The 21,572-nt window shown below is 35.6% G+C and overlaps 1 protein-coding gene across 1 annotated transcript in view; it reads left to right on the top strand.

The window, feature by feature from the left end:
* The window catches only part of nlgn2a (neuroligin 2a), a 323,599-nt gene that overhangs the window by 198,715 nt on the left and 103,312 nt on the right, over positions 1-21,572 (top strand). The window contains exon 4 of the mRNA XM_056461239.1: positions 18,240-18,389. Coding sequence (XP_056317214.1) covers positions 18,240-18,389 — 150 coding nt within the window. The remainder of the gene's footprint in view (positions 1-18,239; positions 18,390-21,572) is intronic.

Raw genomic sequence — 21,572 nt, 5'->3', positions numbered from 1 at the left:
ACAGGTCATGCATTTCTTAAAACAATTTTAGTACAAACTCCAAAACCTAGTTGATAACCTGCAAATGTGTGTCACTTGCTCAAAATGGATAGCTCATTCCTCAAAAGCAAGTATTCGTGTCAATGAAAGTGTCAGTGTCATCAAGATGAAAAGTCCTGACACCATTGTTAAGACAGTCAAATGGCTTTGTCATGTTTTCATTATGACAGTTTACTCTGTACATTTTTTTTCAATGCAAAAAGTCAGATTTGCTTGACACTTCCTGAAAATGCTCAAGACAGCACTAGATACTATTTGCACAGCCATTTGAAAACTACAGTAAAGTTAGACATCACTGCGTTTAGTGAGGTACCTGAGTGCAAGACACTGAATATGTATGTTTCACATTTTTACTGCATATGCTCTTTGCAATTTTTATTTATTCACAGCATTGTGCTAAAGGATAAATACACCCTTATTTACAACCAACATTAACTTGGGTAGCAACATACACCTTTGGGTAGAGCTGTGCACAACTGTAAACAATATTGCAGTACATATTGTTTATGGAACTAAACCAACAACATACATAGGTCTGTAAATCATTTATAAAATTGTTCAAAAGATCTAAAAAATTTGATCAAATTAGCTTGACAGATTTTGACAACTAGTTCAAAATTTTGTTGTATGCAATGACTAAAGTAATGAAAAGAGGACTATTAGTTATATATGGAATGACTATTCAGCATTCACAAGTTTAGTTAATTTTGACTGACACGCATTTGCAATTTGTTGAAAGGAATGAGAAACTGATATGCTGCTCGGCGCACAGACACGGCACGCACATGACAGTTGAAAGTATCGCACACCAGACGCACACATTCGCATGATATTTAACATGAAACTATTTAGATGGCGCTCTATGGCGCGGCAGAGAAATGAACAGTGTCCTGAGTTGTGGCTGGGCGCCGCGGACAGCCGCCGACTTGCGGTGCTGGTGTGTGTACCCTGATAGAAACCTATGTTTATAATTCTGAAATGTATGGCGCTGCATGGCAATATGCGGCACGCCGCCGAGCGGCACTTCTGGTGTGCGACCTGCTTAATTGTTTTGAGAAATGCATTAACTGTTGTGCAAATGTAAATAGTGTTGTGAGAAATGCACCAAAGTGACTGAGAAAAACTGCAAATCAATTTGTAGTGTTATGAATAAAATATTAGCATTATTATCAAATTATTAAATTAATATAAGGTATAACATTAAACTATCTATCTATCTATCTATCTATCTATCTATCTATCTGTTTGTCTGTCTGTCTGTCTGTCTGTCTGTCTGTCTGCCTTTCTGTCTTTCTGTCTGTCTGTCTATATATCTAGCTAGCTAGCTAGCTATCAAAAATAACAAATAAAAATTGCTCTTTTCTCATATGGCAAATTTATAAGAAGAAAATAAATTAATAAAAATAAATCATTGAAAGTTCTCTGTAGAGTAAACCCTACTTTTTTAATAGAGAAGTGTTTCCAGCAATACAAAACTCCGTCCATAAAAGGGATGCAAAAAAGGCAGTTTTGTCGAGCTCTGAATAAACACAATAAATTTGGCAGAAGATCTAGAAGAGAACAAATAATAGGTTAAAAAGTCCAAAGACTGACCGTTACATTCACAAAAGATTAATTACAGTATATATCGTGTTTTAACAACAAAGATTAGATCCAGCGGCAGGTGGTTAGTGTTTTCTCTTAGTGTTTTCTTTTCCTTCACTAAAACATTTTAAAAAGCTGAATGGAACTGTATTTTTAAAACTAGATTTCAGCATCTGCCAGCATTCATGAAACTTTATATAAATGACTTCAAAAGCTCAGTTAGCAGAATACAAAATTCAACATCACATGCAAACAAGATTTCCTTTAAACATTCATCCATTCATTTATCTTCAGCTTAATCCCTTTATTTATTAATGTCCGCCACAACAGAATAAACCGCTAACTCATCCAGCATATCTTTTACACAGCGTACGCCCTTCCAAAAACAACCCAGCACTGAAAAACACCCAAACACTCTTGCATTCATACACATATGCTAGGGCCAGTTTAGCTTATTCAATTCACCTATAGTGCATGTCTTTGGACTGTGGGGGAAACCCATGTAAACTTGGGAGAACATGTAAAACTCAACACAGAAAGACCAACTGGCCTAGCTGGGGCTCAAACCAGTGACCTTCTTGCTGTGAGGTGACAGTGCTAACGACTGAGCCACCGAGCAACCCCTTCCCTTAAACATTTCTCTCATTTTTCAAAACAAACCTACTGAACCCTGGAGGTAAGTGCACGTGGGCTCCAATCACAGGCTTGAACAATGCGCTGTGTTTTTATCTCCTGGTTCGCCAGTCAGCGACGCTTCTCTCTTGTCAACAGGCCAGACAGCAGTGCTCTTCACAGCGCTTCTCTGTAATCTAAATGAGAGGAGGATGGAGATAGGTTTAATGAAGCTCGTCCAGTCAAGCGACCCGCCAATTCACATTCCCCCAGAATTCACTGCCAATTAGAGGGGGCTTGCTGGGTGAGGGGAACTTTATGGAGAACGAGGAGACAGGGACTTAACCAGGTTAAATTAGGACACGCTCTTCACACACACACATGCACTTATACATTCTCACGATCACTGCCAGAAGAGTCCAGTCTATTATTGTTGGTCTCGCCATTATCCTGAAATAAACAAGAGCAAGCATGCAAGGGAGAAAGAGAAGAGACTGGGGAAAGAGAAGGAGCAAAGAAGAAAAAGGGAGAAAAATAATGAGCAAAAATGGAATTGAAAAACGAGGCCTTTATATGTGCTCTTTGTGGGAATTCATGTGTGGTCGATTTGCGTTTGTGTGTGTGTGAATTGTTGTTCACGGTTGAATAATTTCTCCTCAACTAGATCTCAGTAATTGATCCTCTTTAAATAAAAAACAAATCAAGTGAGCTCAATTTAAGAATGCTATTTTAGGAGTCTTGTAAAAAAATTAAGGGGAGAGAGGAAGATGTTAGTATGAGAAAGATGTAAATGGATAGTTCACGCTAGCTTTTGATTAAAGTGTTTTAATTAACTCTCTTCTCGTGGTAAGTTTATGAAATAGTAATCTCATCTGTCAACCTCTAAAAATGAACAGAAGCACCAAATATTTGCAGTCCAGACCAAAAATAATGGCTCATATCAAAACAAGTTGGCACTCACTAGCGTTTAATGAGTGTGGGAATGTACGCTGAGTGTGTTGTGAGTGAGTACTGTTGGAATCTTGGAACGATTTTAAAAGAATGTTGCTTTATTTGATGGGACAATGTATTCCTAATATGTTTATGTGCCTGTAGTTTATTTTTTAAATTGCATAGTATTACTGACCAGTCTATTTCATTCAATCATTCATTTTTCTTCAGCTTAGTTTCTATTTCAGAGGTCGCCACAGCGGAATGAACCGCCAACTATTCCAGCATATGTTTTACGCAGCGGATACCGTTCTAGCCGCAACCCAGTACAGGAAAACACCCATACACTCTAACATACACACAATATGGCAAATTTAATTCATCGAATTCACCTGTAGCGCATATCTTTAGACTTTGTGGGAAACCAGAGCACCCGGAGGAAACCCAAGCAAACATGGGGAGAACATGCAAACTCCACACAGAAATTGATTGTTTATTTCTATAGCGCTTTTACAATGTAGATTGTGTCAAAGCAGCTGTCAAAGTTCAGTTTAGTGCCAACCGGCCCAGCCGGGACTCGAACCAGTGACCTTCTGGAGTCACTGACTCGAACCAGTGACCTTCTTGCTATGAGGCGGCAGTGCTAATCACTAAGCCACTGTGCCACCCAGTCTATTTAATTAATTTAGCAAAAAAATTATAAAAAGTTACCAATAAGTCAAACCTACTGCTCACTTAAGCCCAGTACACGGCGGGTAGTTATCACAGAACTAGTGGCATTGAAAACTGACTATGTTGTTGCTGCGCATCAACTGCGTCTATTCTTGTCTGGGTCAAAACCTGCATGTGAACACACCATAACGATAACAGCCAACTGAAACATGGATGTATGTTCTGCACCTGTGTGAGAGGATGTATCTTTCCATACCCACAAGAGGCAGAAGTCTGTATTGTTGCGGTATTGTCTGAAAACTGGACTGAAAGTTTCAATTTACTAAAACTTCTATGTTAAGCTGCTTTGACACAATCTAAATTGTAAAAGTATAAAAATAAAAAAGAAATATAAATTAAATTAAATTCGCCTCACAGCAAGAAGGTCACTGGTTTGAGCCTCGGCTGGGTCAGTTGGCGTTTCTGTGTGGAGTTTGCATGTTCTCCCCGTGTTTGCGTGGGTTTCCTCTTGGTACTTTGGTTTCCCCCACAGTCCACAGACATGTGGTACAGGTGAATTGGGTTAGCTAAATTGTCCATTTTGTATGTGTGTGTATGAGTGTGTATGGATGTTTCCAAGTGGTGGGTTGCAGCTGGAAGGGCATCCGCTACGTAAAATATATGCTGGATAAGTTGGCAGTTCATTCCACTGTGGCAACCCCAGATTAATAAAGGGACTAAGCTGAAGGAAAATGAATGAATTTTATTGAATTTTATTTGACAGATTTTAGACAAGCTGTACAAGTATCCCATACATTTTGAAATAAAAACTCTCGAGGATAAAAACAAAATAAAGCCCTGGGCTTGTTTCCATTATGGTCCTCGCTGTTAAATAAAACAAAGTATGGCTTCAAAATACCGATGATGCATAAAACAGACAGTACCTCATACATTTTTAAAACGGGAACAAAATAATTCACAAATACATTCCTTCATTCATTAATTTTTCTTTTCGGCTTAGTCCCTCTATCCATCAGGGATGGCCACAGCGGAACGAACCATCAACTTATCCAACTTATCCAGCGAGAGGCCTTCCAGCTACAGCCCTATACACAATCAAGTAACATATAAAATAAAAACATCCTCGTCCACCATGCAAACTAATTATCCTCATCAAACAACCATCTTTTGATGACTTTTTTGAACCTCCTTAAATCTTTTATTTCCTTGATCGATTTTGGTAATTTGTTCCACATGATTGCACTTGTATATAAAAACATATTTTTTCCCACTAGACTTCTAAATTTAAATAAACAAATATTAAAATCCCAACTCCTAGTACTGTATGAAAGCTGTTGCCTCACCATTTGAAAATAGTTCACCAAATAGCTAGGAACCACATTATTAAACATTTTACGCACCATTCCCAGTTTTAAAAAACATACTCTCTTACTAACAGTTACTATACCTAATTTTTTAAAAGACTCTTTGTGCAAATGTGCTCTAGGATGAGTTTTTAAAATTATTCGTACTAATTTATTTTGTGCCTTTTGCATTTTTTCCTTCATAATCTGTGAGCAGCTACTATACCAAAAAGAGGTAGCATAATCAAAATGGGGTTGAATTAAAGCTCCTGCCATCAATTTTAAAGAATGAACATCCAACAGATCAGCTTGCCTTGCTAAGAACCTAATTTTTCCACATATCTTCGTAAAAACCTTTCTTGCCATAGCATCACCTGATAATTTATTATCTATTAAACATCCCAAATAAAAAATAAAAATGACAGTATAATGCAAAACAGTATATAGTGCCAAAATTACAGTATAATGCAAAACAGTATATAGTGCAAAAATTGAAGTATAATGCAAAACAGGATACAGTGTAAAAATTACAGTATAATTCAAAACAGTATATAGTGCAAAAATTACATATAATGCAAAACAGTATATTGTGCAAAAATTACAGTATAAAGGAAAACAGTATATAGTGCAAAAATTACAGTATAATGCAAAACAGGATATAGTGCAAAAATTACAATACAATTTAAAACAGGATATAGTGCAAAAATTACAGTATAATGCAAAACAGTATATAGTGCAAAAAATACAGTATAATGCAAAACAGTATATAGTGCAAAAATTAAAGTATAATGCAAAACAGGATACAGTGCAAAAATGACAGTATAATGCAAAACAGTATATAGTGCAAAAATTAAAGTATAATGCAAAACAGTGTATAGTGCAATAATTACAGTATAATGCAAAACAGGATATAGTGCAAAAATTAAAGTATAATGCAAAACAGTATATAGTGCAAAAGTTACAGTATAATGCAAAACCGTATATAGTGCAAAAATTACAGTATAATGCAAAACAGGATATATTGCAAAAATTACATATAATGCAAAACAGTATATAGTGCAAAAATTACAGTATAATGCAAAACAGTGTATAGTGCAATAATTACAGTATAATGCAAAACAGGATATAGTGCAAAAATTACATATAATGCAAAACAGTATATAGTGCAAAAATTACAGTATAATGCAAAACAGTATATAGTGCAAAAATTACAGTATAATGCAAAACAGGATATAGTGCAAAAAATTACAGTATAATGCAAAACAGGATATAGTGCAAAAATTACATATAATGCAAAACAGTATATAGTGCAAAAATGAGAGAATAATGCAAAACAGTATATAGTGCAAAAATTACAGTATAATGCAAAACAGGATATAGTGCAAAAATTACAGTATAATGCAAAACAGTATATAGTGCAAAAATTACAGTATAATGCAAAACAGGATATAGTGCAAAAATTACAGAATAATGCAAAACAGTATATAGTGCAAAAATTACAGTATAATGCAAAACAGGATATAGTGCAAAAATTACAGTATAATGCAAAACAGTATATAGTGCAAAAATTACAGTATAATGCAAAACAGGATATAGTGCAAAAATTACAGAATAATGCAAAACAGTATATAGTGCAAAAATTACAGTATAATGCAAAACAGGATATAGTGCAAAAGTTACAGTATAATGCAAAACAGCATATAGTGCAAAAATTACAGTATAATGCAAAACAGGATATAGTGCAAAAATTACAGTATAATGCAAAACAGTATATAGTGCAAAAATGACAGTATAATGCAAAACAGTATATAGTGCAAAAATTAAAGTATAATGCAAAACAGGGTATAGTGTAAAAATTACAGAATAATGCAAAACAGTATATAGTGCAAAAATTACAGTATAATGCAAAACAGTATATAGTGCAAAAACAGTATATAGTGCAAAAATGACAGTATAATGCAAAACAGTATATAGTGCAAAAATTACAGAATAATGCAAAACAGGATATAGTGCAAAAATTACAGTATAATGCAAAACAGTAAATAGTGCAAAAACAGTATATAGTGCAAAAATGACAGTATAATGCAAAACAGTATATAGTGCAAAAATTACAGTATAATGCAAAACAGTATATAGTGCAAAAATGACAGTATAATGCAAAACAGTATATAGTGCAAAAATTACAGTATAATGCAAAACAGGATATAGTGCAAAAATTACAGAATAATGCAAAACAGTATATAGTGCAAAAATTACAGTATAATGCAAAACAGTATATAGTACAAAAATGACAGTATAATGCAAAACAGTATATAGTGCAAAAATTACAGTATAATGCAAAACATGATATAGTGCAAAAAATTACAGTATAATGCAAAACAGGATATAGTGCAAAAATTACAGTATAATGCAAAACAGTATATAGTGCAAAAATTACAGTATAATGCAAAACAGTATATAGTGCAAAAATTAAAGTATAATGCAAAACAGTATATAGTGCAAAAATTACAGTATAATGCAAAACAGTATATAGTGCAAAAATTAAAGTATAATGCAAAACAGTATATAGTGCAAAAATTAAAGTATAATGCAAAACAGGATATAGTGCAAAAATTACAGAATAATGCAAAACAGTATATAGTGCAAAAATTACAGTATAATGCAAAACAGGATATAGTGCAAAAATTAAAGTATAATGCAAAACAGGATATAGTGCAAAAATTACAGAATAATGCAAAACAGTATATAGTGCAAAAATTACAGTATAATGCAAAACAGTATATAGTACAAAAATGACAGTATAATGCAAAACAGTATATAGTGCAAAAATTACAGTATAATGCAAAACATGATATAGTGCAAAAAATTACAGTATAATGCAAAACAGGATATAGTGCAAAAATTACAGTATAATGCAAAACAGTATATAGTGCAAAAATTACAGTATAATGCAAAACAGTATATAGTGCAAAAATTAAAGTATAATGCAAAACAGTATATAGTGCAAAAATTACAGTATAATGCAAAACAGTATATAGTGCAAAAATTAAAGTATAATGCAAAACAGTATATAGTGCAAAAATTAAAGTATAATGCAAAACAGGATATAGTGCAAAAATTACAGAATAATGCAAAACAGTATATAGTGCAAAAATTACAGTATAATGCAAAACATGATATAGTGCAAAAATTACAGTATAATGCAAAACAGTATATAGTGCAAAAAGCTTGTAAATATGATAAATAAAGTGACAGTGTCTTGAATGAATGAATAAATAAATGAATGAATGAATGAATGAAAGCATGAGAGAGTAAATAATGATTTATATCTGAAGTATTTTAGGGAGGGAGGGAGAATGCAGTCAATACTGAAAAACAAGTGCAGAATGTGATAGAGTCCATAAGTCCATTTGGAGGAGATCATGAATGAGATGAATAGTGCTCTTGTTCCTGTTGAAGTATGATGAGGTCGTGAGGATGAATGGATAGTGAGGTCTTTGTTTCACCCCTCTATCTCTCTTTGACCCCCTCTGTTCATCTTCAGTATTAGAAATGTGATTGCAGATTCCTCTGTCTTGAATTCAAAGAAACTGAGATCACAGGCACACACGCATACACACACACACGCACACACACACACACACACACACACAGCTGCAGTGCTTAAATGAGCAGCTTGACATAGTCAATGTCTTGTATAGATGAATAGAGAAGAGCAGTTTAATGGTTGAAGAAATGATGTTAAAAGTTTCTTTAGGGGCTTTCGTGTGGCTGTTTGATGTGGATGCTGGTGCGTGAGTGTTGTCTATATGAATTTCATGACAGCTTGAAGTATTCATAACCCCTCCTGCAGATTCGATGTACATTAGAGCAGTATTTTTCTCGGTCTCTGTCTTATCCTACTGAGTGCTCTTTACAATATTGATCCATGTGTAAGAGACACTGAGAGACCGTCCGACTGCAGCCTGTAATATAAGTGTTGATTGTCAGTCTCTAAAATGCCCTATTTTGGCTCCTTCAAACCCCTCCACCACACCAAAAGACCTGTCTTCTCTTTCTGTCCATCACGTTATGTTCCATCATCTTTCATTCAGTGTAATGCTGGCACTCACAGACTGAAGTAAATCACAGTTCATTTCCACAGCTGTAAAAGTCAGTGAGTTTTATATTAGTGAGCTTTGCCTTAATTTAACATTACAGCTTTTATAACCGAGAAACAATCTTAGGTGATGTAAAAGCCGGACGGAAAGGCAGTCTTTTACCATCTATGGAGCCAAATCAAATTGTAAAGCATATTAATTTTAGATTAGATTACGCTGTTTATGTGGCAAATGCTTACGAAGATTTGAACATTACGTTAGCAGCACAGAGATAGATATCTGTCTGCCTGAGATTCTGTTTATCATCTACACTGCAAAAAATCTAGCTGGCTCTAATTATTATTGAATCAAATTATCTTTTCTAGTCATCTCAAATTACATCAATCCAACAGACTAAAAATATGAAGTTAAACTTTAGTTGAAATTATTTTAATCATTCATTCATTTATTTTCATATATTTTCTGTACTAGGAAACATCCATACACACTCATATTCACACACACACACACACACACACACACACACACCCACACTCATACACTCATACACTATGGCCAATTTATTTTATTTAATTCATCTAAAGCGCATGTCTTTGGATTGTGGGAGAAACCAAAGAACCTGGAGGAAACCCACATGCAAACTCCAGGACTTAAACCAGCGAAATAAAGTTACTTATACCATCAAATAGAATTTGGTGATATAGCCAAACCCCTATCTCTATTCATCTATCAATCCGTTCATCTGTCTGTCTGTCAGTGCACCTGTCTGGCTGCCTGTCTGTCCATCTATCCATCCATATGTCTGTATTTTTATCAGTTTGTCCTGCTTTGTCTATGTTTGTCTGTTTTTCTCACATCTGTTTCTATTTTTATCTGTCTTTTTGTCTGTTTTGCTCTTTGTCTGTCATCTGTCAGTCTGTTTATCAGTGTGTCTGTCTCACTATCATCTGTCTGTCTCTTTTTCTGTCTCTTTTTCAGTCTGTTTGACTATTCTAGCAATCCATCGATATGTCAGTCAGTCCAGCTGTCTGTCTGTCTGTCTATAATAAGTCTAGTCAATCATGTTTGTGCACCAAACCAAACAAAACCACAGACAAAAAAAGATTATTTTCACATTTAGATCCTCCAAAAACACAACTTTATTGAATTTGCTTTAGTAAACACAAAGTTTACAAGCTTTGGCTGTGATGGCATTTGCTAGCCGGCCTATCGGGCCGAGTTGTCTCAAGTGAGGAATATGCCATTGTGTTTTAGCACCAGTTTAATTGGATGCGGGTGACAAGAGAATAGAGGAAGGAATTGTCTATGTGGCTGTGTCTAATGGATTCAGAGCTAATTAAGTTCACACAAGAGATAGAGGCTCCCCACCATCACAGGGACATAATGGCAGAATGTGTATGTGTTTGCGCCCTCACCCACACACATGCGAGCACGCTGAGCAGTAAACACAAGTTTGTTTCTAATCACGCCATTGTCTGCGTTCTGCATGAGAGGATCAGAGGTGAGCAGCAAGCTCCTGTGGGCCTCTCTATCTGAGTATGCCTGTTCCTTTGTTTTGTTTTTTTATTTTATTTAATTTTTTTTTTTAGATCGTTCTCTTTCACGCCCTCTTCAGCTTTCCCTCAATACTGGCCCCAGTTTCATCCCATCTAATCTCCGTGTCTTTCTTTCTATCCCTCCATTTCTCAGTGTGCTCACAGACCTGCTCGTCCTCCCTTTGTACGCCCATTTTACGGTGTGTTTTGCGGTGTTTGAATGCGAGGACGCGAGGACACCGGGGGGCAAAATAAAAGAACAGGATGTTTTGGTGGTTATAAGACAGAACACATTGAGACTTAAAATAAAGCTATTAAAAGGTTTAAAGAGAGACTGTGGAAAAAGAGCAAAAACGGGTTGGAAAATGAAATGAGAAGCCTATCGAGCTGCGGCACTGATTGAGAGTTAGAATGAGTTTGATCTGGGGTCGTTGTTCATGCGCAGAGTCCAGAATTAACATTCATCAAACGATAAATGCAGCTTTAAAAAATGCCTTTGGAGGGTAAATTACAATGCCGCCTTTGTGTGCAGTTGGAATTAATGTAAATATGAGTTTCCTAGTGACAAAATTGGACATGAACAGCCTCTAAAGTCATATTTACTACTAGTAAATTCTGAGTTAACCTGAGTTGGGTGTCATTAGGCAAGGCAAGTTTTTTTATATAGCACATTTCATACACAATGGTATTTCAAAGTGCTTTACATAAACAGAAATAAAAGAAACAAGTATAAGAAAATAAAAACAGCAAATATTAAAAATGATTAAAAACAGATTAAAATGTGTTACAGTTTTTCTCAATTGCTTTGGCACATTTTCAAATCAATCCTAACATTCTCTAAACTGTGAGTGCAAATCTCAAAACTGTTTGCTGGAATTTCAGAACTTCAATGCATGTCTGCAAAATGTAGTTACTCCCCCAAAACATTTAATTCATGCTTCAAAACCTAGTTATTGTGTCAATAATTTGGCCAAGGCCAACAAAACATAAAGTGACAAACAAACATTGTGTGAGCCACACTGCTAAAAACGATAAGTTGTTTTTTTACCATGACAGTCAACCATGGAAATTAAGGTTTAAAAAAATATGATATTTGCTGAGAGGAGTCAATAGTACATAGAAAAATAAATAAATAAATGAACATTTGTATTTATACAGTACATTTATTTGTGTACAAATGTATTGCATGCAAATCTTGCTTCCCCAATTACTCTATTAAATATTTCATATTTCTTATGTTACCACAAATACACAAAAAACTACAAAATAAACATCCATGAAAAAAATATATATTTTAGGTGGACATTCTGTTGCTCTTGTTGGCCTTGCCAGAGATTACACCTCTTCCAATTGCTTTTTCACAAGCATGCTACTGCAGTTCAGGATTGTGAATGTAGTGATTGTGCTGTGGGCATATTTGGTACCATATATGATAAGTAGATAAAGCAAATCGTATTGCAACTAGAGGTGATTTACCAGTTTAGCAGAAACAAGCAATGTCAATATCAGATATTTATGGTGCAAACATGAGCGTATACAAATGTTTGATAATTGATTTAACAGTTTTGAGTGTGATGGCTTACCTGATGAAAAATGATTGAGAAGTTGTGAAGAGTTTGACAGTTTAAATGAGAATTGACTGAGTTGTAATCAACAAGCCATATGCGTCGGTGCCAATGGCGTAGTGGAAAGTGCACCGACACATTCACTCCGGTGTTCACAGTGACCCGAGTTTGATTCCCGCTTCGAGGTCCTATGCCGATCCTTCCCCTCTCTCTGCTCCCCACACTTTCCTGTCAATTATCTCTACTGTTCTGTCTAATAAAGGTGAAAACCCCTAAAAAATAATTATAAAAAAAACAAGCCATATGCAATTATTTTTTGTCCAAACTACAGAAAATGGTTCTTACTGTTTGCAGCCATGAACCAAAGCATTTGCAATTTGCTTAAATCAATAAGAAATGCCACTCTGAAGTGAACAATAAGTTAATTGTTCAGAGATCTAAACTTGAAAAATAAAAAGTTCAATCGAGAATTGAGCCAAAAAAGAAAAAAAATGACATATTAGTGCAATCTGTGCACTAATCCGAAACTCTCAGAAATAAAGGTACGCAAGCTGCCACTGGTACGCAAGCTACCTTAAAAAGGTATAAATTTGTACCTAAATGGTCCATATTAATACCTCAAGGGTACATATTAGTACCTGAAAAGTACAAATGTGTTCTTAAAATTTTTACGTACAAATATATACTTTTGAGGTACCAATATGGACCCTTTAAGTACAAACGTGTACCTTTTGAAAAGGTACCACCCCAGTGACAGCTCTGGTACCTTTATTTCTGAGAGTTTGGGATAAAGCACAGTGCTCATTTAGTAAAGGCACAGATGTGTTTTAAGTGTCGATTTGAATGTGCTTAATGTTGGAGCACATCTGATCATTTCTGGAAGCACAGTAGGTAAATTCACCCTGCTTTAAAGGTGTACGTATGTACGTTTTTGACTCTTCTAAAGCATAAAAATAGCATAATATGTTTGCAGATATTTAAGAAACATGCTAAATGAACCTTCTTGTTTATCTGGAAAACAATGCTGAAGTCAGATATACTGCTTTGAAAATGTGAGTTACGTTCCAAAACACTTTGAGGAATTTTTTTGGTCATTTAACCTTCCTGATTGCTGTTTAGCCAATTATATTTCAGCACCATGGGTTGTCTTGTTGGAAAACCACGTATTTCAATTATTCAGTCAGAAAGGCTCTCAAAGTATGCATCCGCGATCGAAATGCAACCTCCGGAAGACAGTAGCAGAATCTGAAATGAGATGCAGATACAGAGTTCTACATAAGGTTATTAATTAGCAGATAATGCAAATATTACAAGCATAAACATTAGGTGAGCAGGTTACATTGTAATCCCATGTCCTAAAAACATGCTACATGACGAGATTTGTAGTGATAAGCAGTTTATATAATCTTTTTTTTATAATCTAATCAAAACATAAAACCTCTTTAACATTATTAAACGTACATGCTGAATCACTGACATGTGTTTGTTTGCATTATTTCACAGTTCTGAAGTTCAGTTTAATTTCACTTTTATTTTATTTTCATCATCTGAGGTGAACTATATGCTGCTGCTTTCAGTAGTGTGGCAACACGTCATGTGAAATGGCATTCAAACTCACATTATTAGCATTTAACACTGAATAAAGCATGTGTGGTGTACCTGAGGTGATCTCTGTCAGTTTTCTGTTGTTCATCTGCAAAAAAAAATAAAAGCCATTTCTAAAATATAAATTCCAGGTGTTGGTTAGGATAAAAACTTCTTTTAATATACAAATATTTTTTTTTCTATCGTTTGTCGTTGCTTTTATTTAGAACACAACTTAAATCAGCCTTAAATCAGCATTTAGTCTCGATGGTCAGGCTCGTTCCTGTTGGTCCTCAGTCTGTCAACCTGCACTTGCGTGTGTTTTGATCCAGGAATGCAATACCTAGTTCAACCACTGGGTGTCAAACTTACATACTGCACGTTTAAAGTAATTATTAAGATAATTAAAGTAATGCATATTTATATACATTGTAAAATAAATAGTATTTGGACATTCATGGGATGTTTAATTTATTTATGCTTTTGAACTGCATTTTGTAACCAACTTTTGATGTTTAAAAGTTGGGAAAAGAGACTTTTATTGACATTTTTAATAGTTTGAAGTAATATATTTTTTTGATTGGTGTTGTAAATTGAAGTACTGGAGAAATCTGACAATGACATATTTTGTTTTGCTGAGATATATTGCAATATGAATATAACTGAATAGCTCTATTTGAAAAGATGTTAATAATTTAGATAGACTGGGGTGATCAAGTCTTTTCTATGAAGTGCATCTGCATAAAATACAATAAATTACAATCATATGGCTGAGCAAAATTAAAAGTAAATAAACAATGCTTTATGGTTTTCTGTGGAGCCTGAGAGTATTCAAATACAAAAATGAAACACAGAAACTAACCCAGCCAGGGCGCGAACCAGCGACCTTCTTGCTCTGAGCCAGCAGTGCTAACCACTGAGCCACTGCACCGCCTTGATGTTATACAATATTCTAAAAATAATATCTTTATATTTTTAATATTTAATAAATAATCTAATCCAGCAATGTGACTATTGAGGATACATTGCGATGTCGATGCTCAAACGGTGTACCGTTCAGCCCTAGTTCTGTCTATTATCCTGCCTCTAGTTATCATTTTGTTAAAATAAATAAAAATAATTCATTATTATATCTAGAACAATCGCCTCACAGCGAGAAGGTCGCTGGTTTGATCCTCGGCTGGGTCAATTGGCATTTCTGTGTGGAGTTTGTATGTTCTCCCCTTGTTCGTGTGGGTTTCCTCCAGGTGCTCCAGTTTACCCCACAAGTCCAAAGACGTGGTATAAGTGAATTGGGTAAGCTAAATTGTCCGTAGTGTACAGTATGTGTGTGAATGTGAGTGTATGGATATTTCCCAGTGATGGGTTGCATCTGGAAGGGCATCCGCTGCATTAAACGTATGCTGCATTAGTTGGCGGTTCATTTCGCTGTGGTGACCCAAGATTATTAAAGGAACTAAGCTGAAGGAAAATGAATGAATGAATTATTATATCTTAAAACCGATACAGACCAATATTTTTCATTGAAGTTTTTGAGCTTTTTGGTCTTTTGGTTTGATTCTGATTGAAAAACATTTTTTTTGGCTCGAGTGACACTTGGAATCCTGTAGAAAGTGTGTGTGCATGTCACAGCGTCTGTGTATCTGTCCAGTCATGTATGACAGCACAAGTCTCTGTGTGTTTTATGGATGAATACTTCGGTAATCCTTCCTGACTGGCCGTCTGTTTGATGCTCTGCTGTAGTAACGCTTTAAAATCATTTGTGTTCGTATGTGTGCTCGCTCCTGCTGCATCTTGGAGTGCCTGACTATCAGTTATCTGCTTTAATAAAATCGACAGAGATTCAGGTGGTGATTGAAGGTGTCGAGGGGTTAGAAAAGTGAAAGCATGTGTGTCTGTGTAATAGATCTCCAAGGCAACAGTCAATGGGAGTGAGTCGCATTGAAGGAATGGCCTCTGTTGGGTAGATGGGGAAATCAAATTGAGGCAGTTACTATAGCGACGCTTCATTGCAGCTGCCTCTGCATCTGTCTCGCTGTGAGAGTGTGTGTATGTGTTGTTGCATCTTGAGGAGTAAGAGCTTATTGGTGTCTAAAGTAGTTTTGTCCTAAAATATAGATGTTCTGATGCATATCAATACCGAAATAGTATTAATATCAATAGTTTACTACTCTCCAACTGTATTTAGTTTGCACACATATCCCACATAAAGTGCCACACGTCTGCACCTGTCACTCTCTCAGAAACACTTTCATTCAGGCCGCTTTAAGCATTTTGTTGTGATGTTACGGATGACACAGTTTCACTTTGTTCATTTATTCAGAGTTTACAGCAGCTCATTCCACAACTGATACTGTGAACTCCATGGGCATTTCAGAATGTATCAGTTTAAATATCAAGTCCAGAGCTACAGTAGACACTTTAATTATCATGTGCTGTTTATGTGTGGGCGACGCAGTGGCGCAGTAGGTAGTGCTGTCGCCTCACAGCAAGAAGGTCGCTGGTTCGAGCCTCGGCTGGTTCAGTTGGCGTTTCTGTGTGGAGTTTGCATGTTTCGCATGAGAACCCATTTGCTCATGCACATTGAGCAAGCTCATACACAACACACAAAAATGAATAAGGCACGCGGACATAACAAAATCTAAATCAAGTAATGTCATAGTCAAATTTATGCATATAAAATATATTTTCCCAGCAACAAAATTGTGGCTAGTGAAAATGCTGAGTGGCTAGTAAAGTTGGAAATGGACTAGCCACAGTGGCTGGTGATCAAAAAAGTTAATGTCAAGTCCTGCATACAGTACATATACATGTTCATACATACACACATAATAATAAACTAAATAAAGTACATACAACAGTAGGTAGAAAATCACACAGATTATCACAGATTTATTTGACATGGTCTTATGTTGGCTTAATCAAATAACATCAAAATACCTGTCTTTAAAACGTAGTATCCAGCTTTAAAATAAAAATGCTTAAGCATAAAGTCAAAGTAAATAAAATAAATCCCTCATAGTGACAATAGCCTGCTTTATCATTAAGATTAATCCAAAAACAAGCAATAAAATCACTTTTAGACCTGTAAGGAATGTAAAGCACTGTTTGCAGCTGTGTATTTGTGATATTGGGGTTATTTGTGCTTTAACTTTATGTAAGTTAGTACTTTCTTCTCTCATACTGAAATCGGAGTTAAAGGCTCAGTTCACCTAAAAATGAAAATTATGTTATTATTTACTCTCGTGTCATTCCAAACCATTGAGACCTTTGTTCATCTTCGGAACACAAATGAGCTCCCTCATCCTCCACAGACAACAAGGCTCCCAAAAAAACATCCAAACATAATAAAAACATCCTCAAAACAAACCGTATAGGTCACTGCACAGTGCTTGTCATGAATGTGCACTTTATACTGATACTGAGCTGAAGAAACTGTTGAATAAAGCCGTTATTTTTGTTTTAGTTGCAAACAAAAGTATTCCCATAGCCTGATAATATTCCAATTGAAACACTGAAGGCATATGGTCTGTTTTGATGTTTTTTTTATATTTTTCTTCTGTTTGAATGGTGTAGAACCACTTAGGTGGTTCAAAACAATAAAATCAAATATCTGTATTTTACTCCTTTGTTTAAATTTTTTAGCCTGGCCTTTTACAATTTTAGTGAGACAAGTGAAAATCTGAACAACAGACCATCCACATAGCAACATTTTCCTGGCCTCGCTCTGGGCCACAAAATCACCTTTGCCTAGCTCAGATGCCACCATGAATTAGGGTACATGTCTGGACCAAGTCTGGCTTCCATAAAAGGCTATACATGGACCATATCTGGGCCAAGTCTCAGCCAAGTTAATTCTCGAAGCGACCTGATTGGTAGAATATTTTTTTAATCAGAAATAATTAAAATGTCATTTAAATGTGGATCAAGATAGGCCAAACTTACGTGGCCCACATATCAGTTTTTTAACATCCGGGCCAAATACTACATTTGGCATCTGGCCCATGTCTTGTGTGCCGCCTTAAAGACGGTGCCACTTCTTCCAAACCCGGGCCATGTGTGGCCCACATCCTGTTTGCCAGTGCCGGATAAATGCCTTTATGCCAAATCTGGGCAAGAATTCTTTGCTACCTGAGCAGTTCTTTGCATTGAAATAAAGGATCCAACCATCATATTCAGTTCTTTAAGATGTTTGTAGTGTGCTTGTTGTCTCATATCTTTTGTAGCTCTCACTTTACACAACATTCTCTTTCTGCTCATGTTTCTATTCTTTAGATATACGAGACCGTAGGAAGAAACCAGTCATGCTGTTCATTCACGGTGGCTCTTATATGGAAGGAACCGGAAACATGTTTGATGCCAGTGTTCTTGCAGCCTATGGGAACGTCATTGTCGTCACCATGAACTACAGGCTGGGTGTTCTAGGTAAGTGGAAGTCTTTCCCCTCATTAACTCTGGCTCTACACACTGCTATTTCTTTTATTTCGTATTTATTATTTTATTTAATAATAAGTATGTGCACACATTGAATAAGTTAAGACTTTTCATTTTATATACATCAAGCACACATGACTTAGCGAACAAACTAATTCACTGATTCAGTTGAAGCATTTGGATTCATTTGAAATGTGTGCAAAAGATATGGGTGAATATTGGGAACTTGTTTTGTTTTTATTTTATTCGAGCCTTCTTTCACAGTTTTATATGATCTTTATGTACGCTGCAATGGGATTTAGTGTAGTGAATGTACAAGCTTGTTTAGACTGTTTGTGGTTCACATTTAGTCAGTGAGTTCATGAGAAAAAAATAAAGCAAATCTTTCTGTCTGAACAAACAAATGGTGGTGACTAAACTTATGCAGAGAAGAGGGAAAGAGATGTGGAGATATTTCTTTGAACTCGCTCTTTAAGGGCTTGTGCATTAAATACCAGGAAATGTTTCCGACTACACAACACTATTATGAAGTCACATTTAATGGCTTGGTCATGATAGTTAACTTTTTGTTAATGGTTAAGTCTGTGTGAACAGAGCCATTGATTTTCTAGAAAAGAGCACCACTGGATCCCACAGTGTGCCAATTACAGGCTATAGGTTACATTTCTGTTTAATTGGTCTTATTATGTAAGAGTCATTTAAAGAATAACTCTTCGGGGAATCTACCTGCTGTTGTCATTAGACCAAGTTTCTTCATTAGTTTTGACCACAAAGCCAAATGTGGATGGCTCAGAGTTTCTTAGGGGTAATACAAGGTCTTATGAGAGCCTTCTTTTTAGTTATAAGTGCTAAATCCTTTCTCATTTCCTCCCCCTTTCTTTCTTTTATTATTTTACAAGACTGAAATATTGAAGAGTGATATATTCATGCAGATTAGCTTTGGCGCTGACGGTTTTATTGGGGCATGGCGGTTAGAAATATATTTTTCCATTTCTTTCTTTAACTGCAGCACTGCCCAGAGCAGGGATAAGACGGCCTTTAGATTTGTGTTTAATATATAAAAAAGAAGGGAATAGAAAAAAGAAAGTGGCTTGAAATGTTCAAAGCATTACTACTAAACTGCAGAGTAGTTGCTGCCGGTTTGTATTGGTAGGACTTGTCATGTCTAACACACTCAACAAATGCAGCCGACGGGATGCAGGCTGAGTCAAATGGTTGTAAGGCCCTGGGTGTGGTGCTTTTTATGACTTTCTCCGGCGTATTAGTCTGTTATGTACTTGGCTTCATAGCTTAGTGCAGATAGCGAAGCTTAGAGATGTCAGCTTCTCTGCTCGGTTTTTCCTGCCATGCAAAAGAGAGTGCTTATGTTTATTTGCGAACGTCTTTCTCTCACTGTGTGTTTGTCTTCTCGTTGGCTCAAGACCTTCCCCTCTAGATATAATGCAATGCTCAAGGAATTTAAATTGATGCAGAGAGAGAGAGTGTCTAAATTATTGATAAGAAATGTCTGGTGTGACGAGCAGTGGAGGCGCAGTGGGATTAGCGGTGACCTGTTTATTTTAATAAAAAACATTCATTTGAATTGTACAGTACAAGTGTAGGGTAGTGTTGTGAAGAACTTGACTTAGACCCTGGTTTTAACAAGCAATTTCCGTGAACAGATTACAAGTGACAAACCAAGATGCATTATTAGTTGTTAATATGATATATATGATATAATATATTAGATGTTAATATTAGGTTAGATTTAGGTCACCAGCATCTAAGAACAATGTTATTTTGATGTCCAATAATGACGTGAAATGACGTTGATATTTGGTTGATTTTAGGTTGAGTTGGAAAGTAAGCAAAATGCAAAGTCCCGATTTTCATTTCCAAAAAAAACGTTTATTTTATTTTCACGTTGGGGTACAACTTCAATCTGACGTTATGTTGACATCATTTGCCTGCTGGGCACTAGGGCTGTGTAATTAGCTAATCGCAAGAGGCTGTGATATGAAATACATGTAGTTGAAGTCAGAATTATTATCCCCCCTGAATTTTAAGCCCCCCTGTTTATTTTTTTCCCCAATTCCTATGTCTATAAAAAAATAATAATAATTCAAAGGGGGGCTAATAATTTTGACTTCAACTGTATGTGTTATTTAATTTCCCTTGCCCAGAGCAAATGCATGACTGCCGTCTGTGTGTGACAGTCCTACTAGCCAACTGAGTGAGCACACTTTTGTTCTGCCCAATCAGAATTGCGCAACCTAACCATGTGGAACGCCCACAATAAAAAATAATTAGAAAACCAAACAGGAAAGTGCAGACAAGTGGGATGATGGCGTTTACCGCTTCAGAAGCATTAATAGACTAATTAATATATAAAAAAAGACAGGACATCAGTAATATGGGAATATTTTGGTTTCGAAGTCACAGACACTGAACAAAAACAGGTCATTTGTAAGAGCTGTCAGAGAATTGTTGCCACAGCATGATGAAATACTACATCCAGCACCTAAAGAAGCACCACAGGCACCATATGAGGAGTGTCTTACTAAAAAGCCAACTGAAAGTATTGCCAGTGAAACTCAATCTAGTATCAAGCAACAGCAAAGTACAATTTCAGTGTTGTTTCAGCCATGCTAGTGTGCTGAGTGTTCTGTGTTTGTATAATTATTATATATATATATTTTTTTATAATAAGCTACACTATCTTCCTAATTTGAATTCAACTTGTTTACAGAAAGGTAAGGTAAGGTTACAGAAAGGTAAAGTTTGTTTCATTTCTGAATATTTAAAAATAAATTTGAATAAATGTTTAATTAAGTTAATATCTTTTCACTTCCTTTTTTTAGTTAACACTCACTGCATTTTAGCTGTAAGAAGCTACGATACAGATTATTGAGCTAAAGTTTGACTACAAAACTAAATTGTAAATCTAATCGAAGTCGCAATATCTGTCCGAAAAATCGCAATTCGATATTTTCCTTAAATCACATGGCCCTACTGGGCACTTACAGTACATGTGATATTCAAATGAGTGTTTTGTCAAATTTGTGTCCACTTAATCATATCTTATTGATATTTTTCATTAACTTTGTTTCCGTGTGCACAATATAGCATAAAAGATTTGCAAATGATGCACTATTTCCATCCAATGAGACTCAAAGAGAACAAACTTGTCACTTC

Source organism: Danio aesculapii, chromosome 7, assembly GCF_903798145.1.
Source record: "Danio aesculapii chromosome 7, fDanAes4.1, whole genome shotgun sequence".
Taxonomy (NCBI): domain Eukaryota; kingdom Metazoa; phylum Chordata; class Actinopteri; order Cypriniformes; family Danionidae; genus Danio; species Danio aesculapii.
Note: the sequence above shows the minus strand (reverse complement) of the source record. Positions and strands in the feature narration are given on the sequence as shown.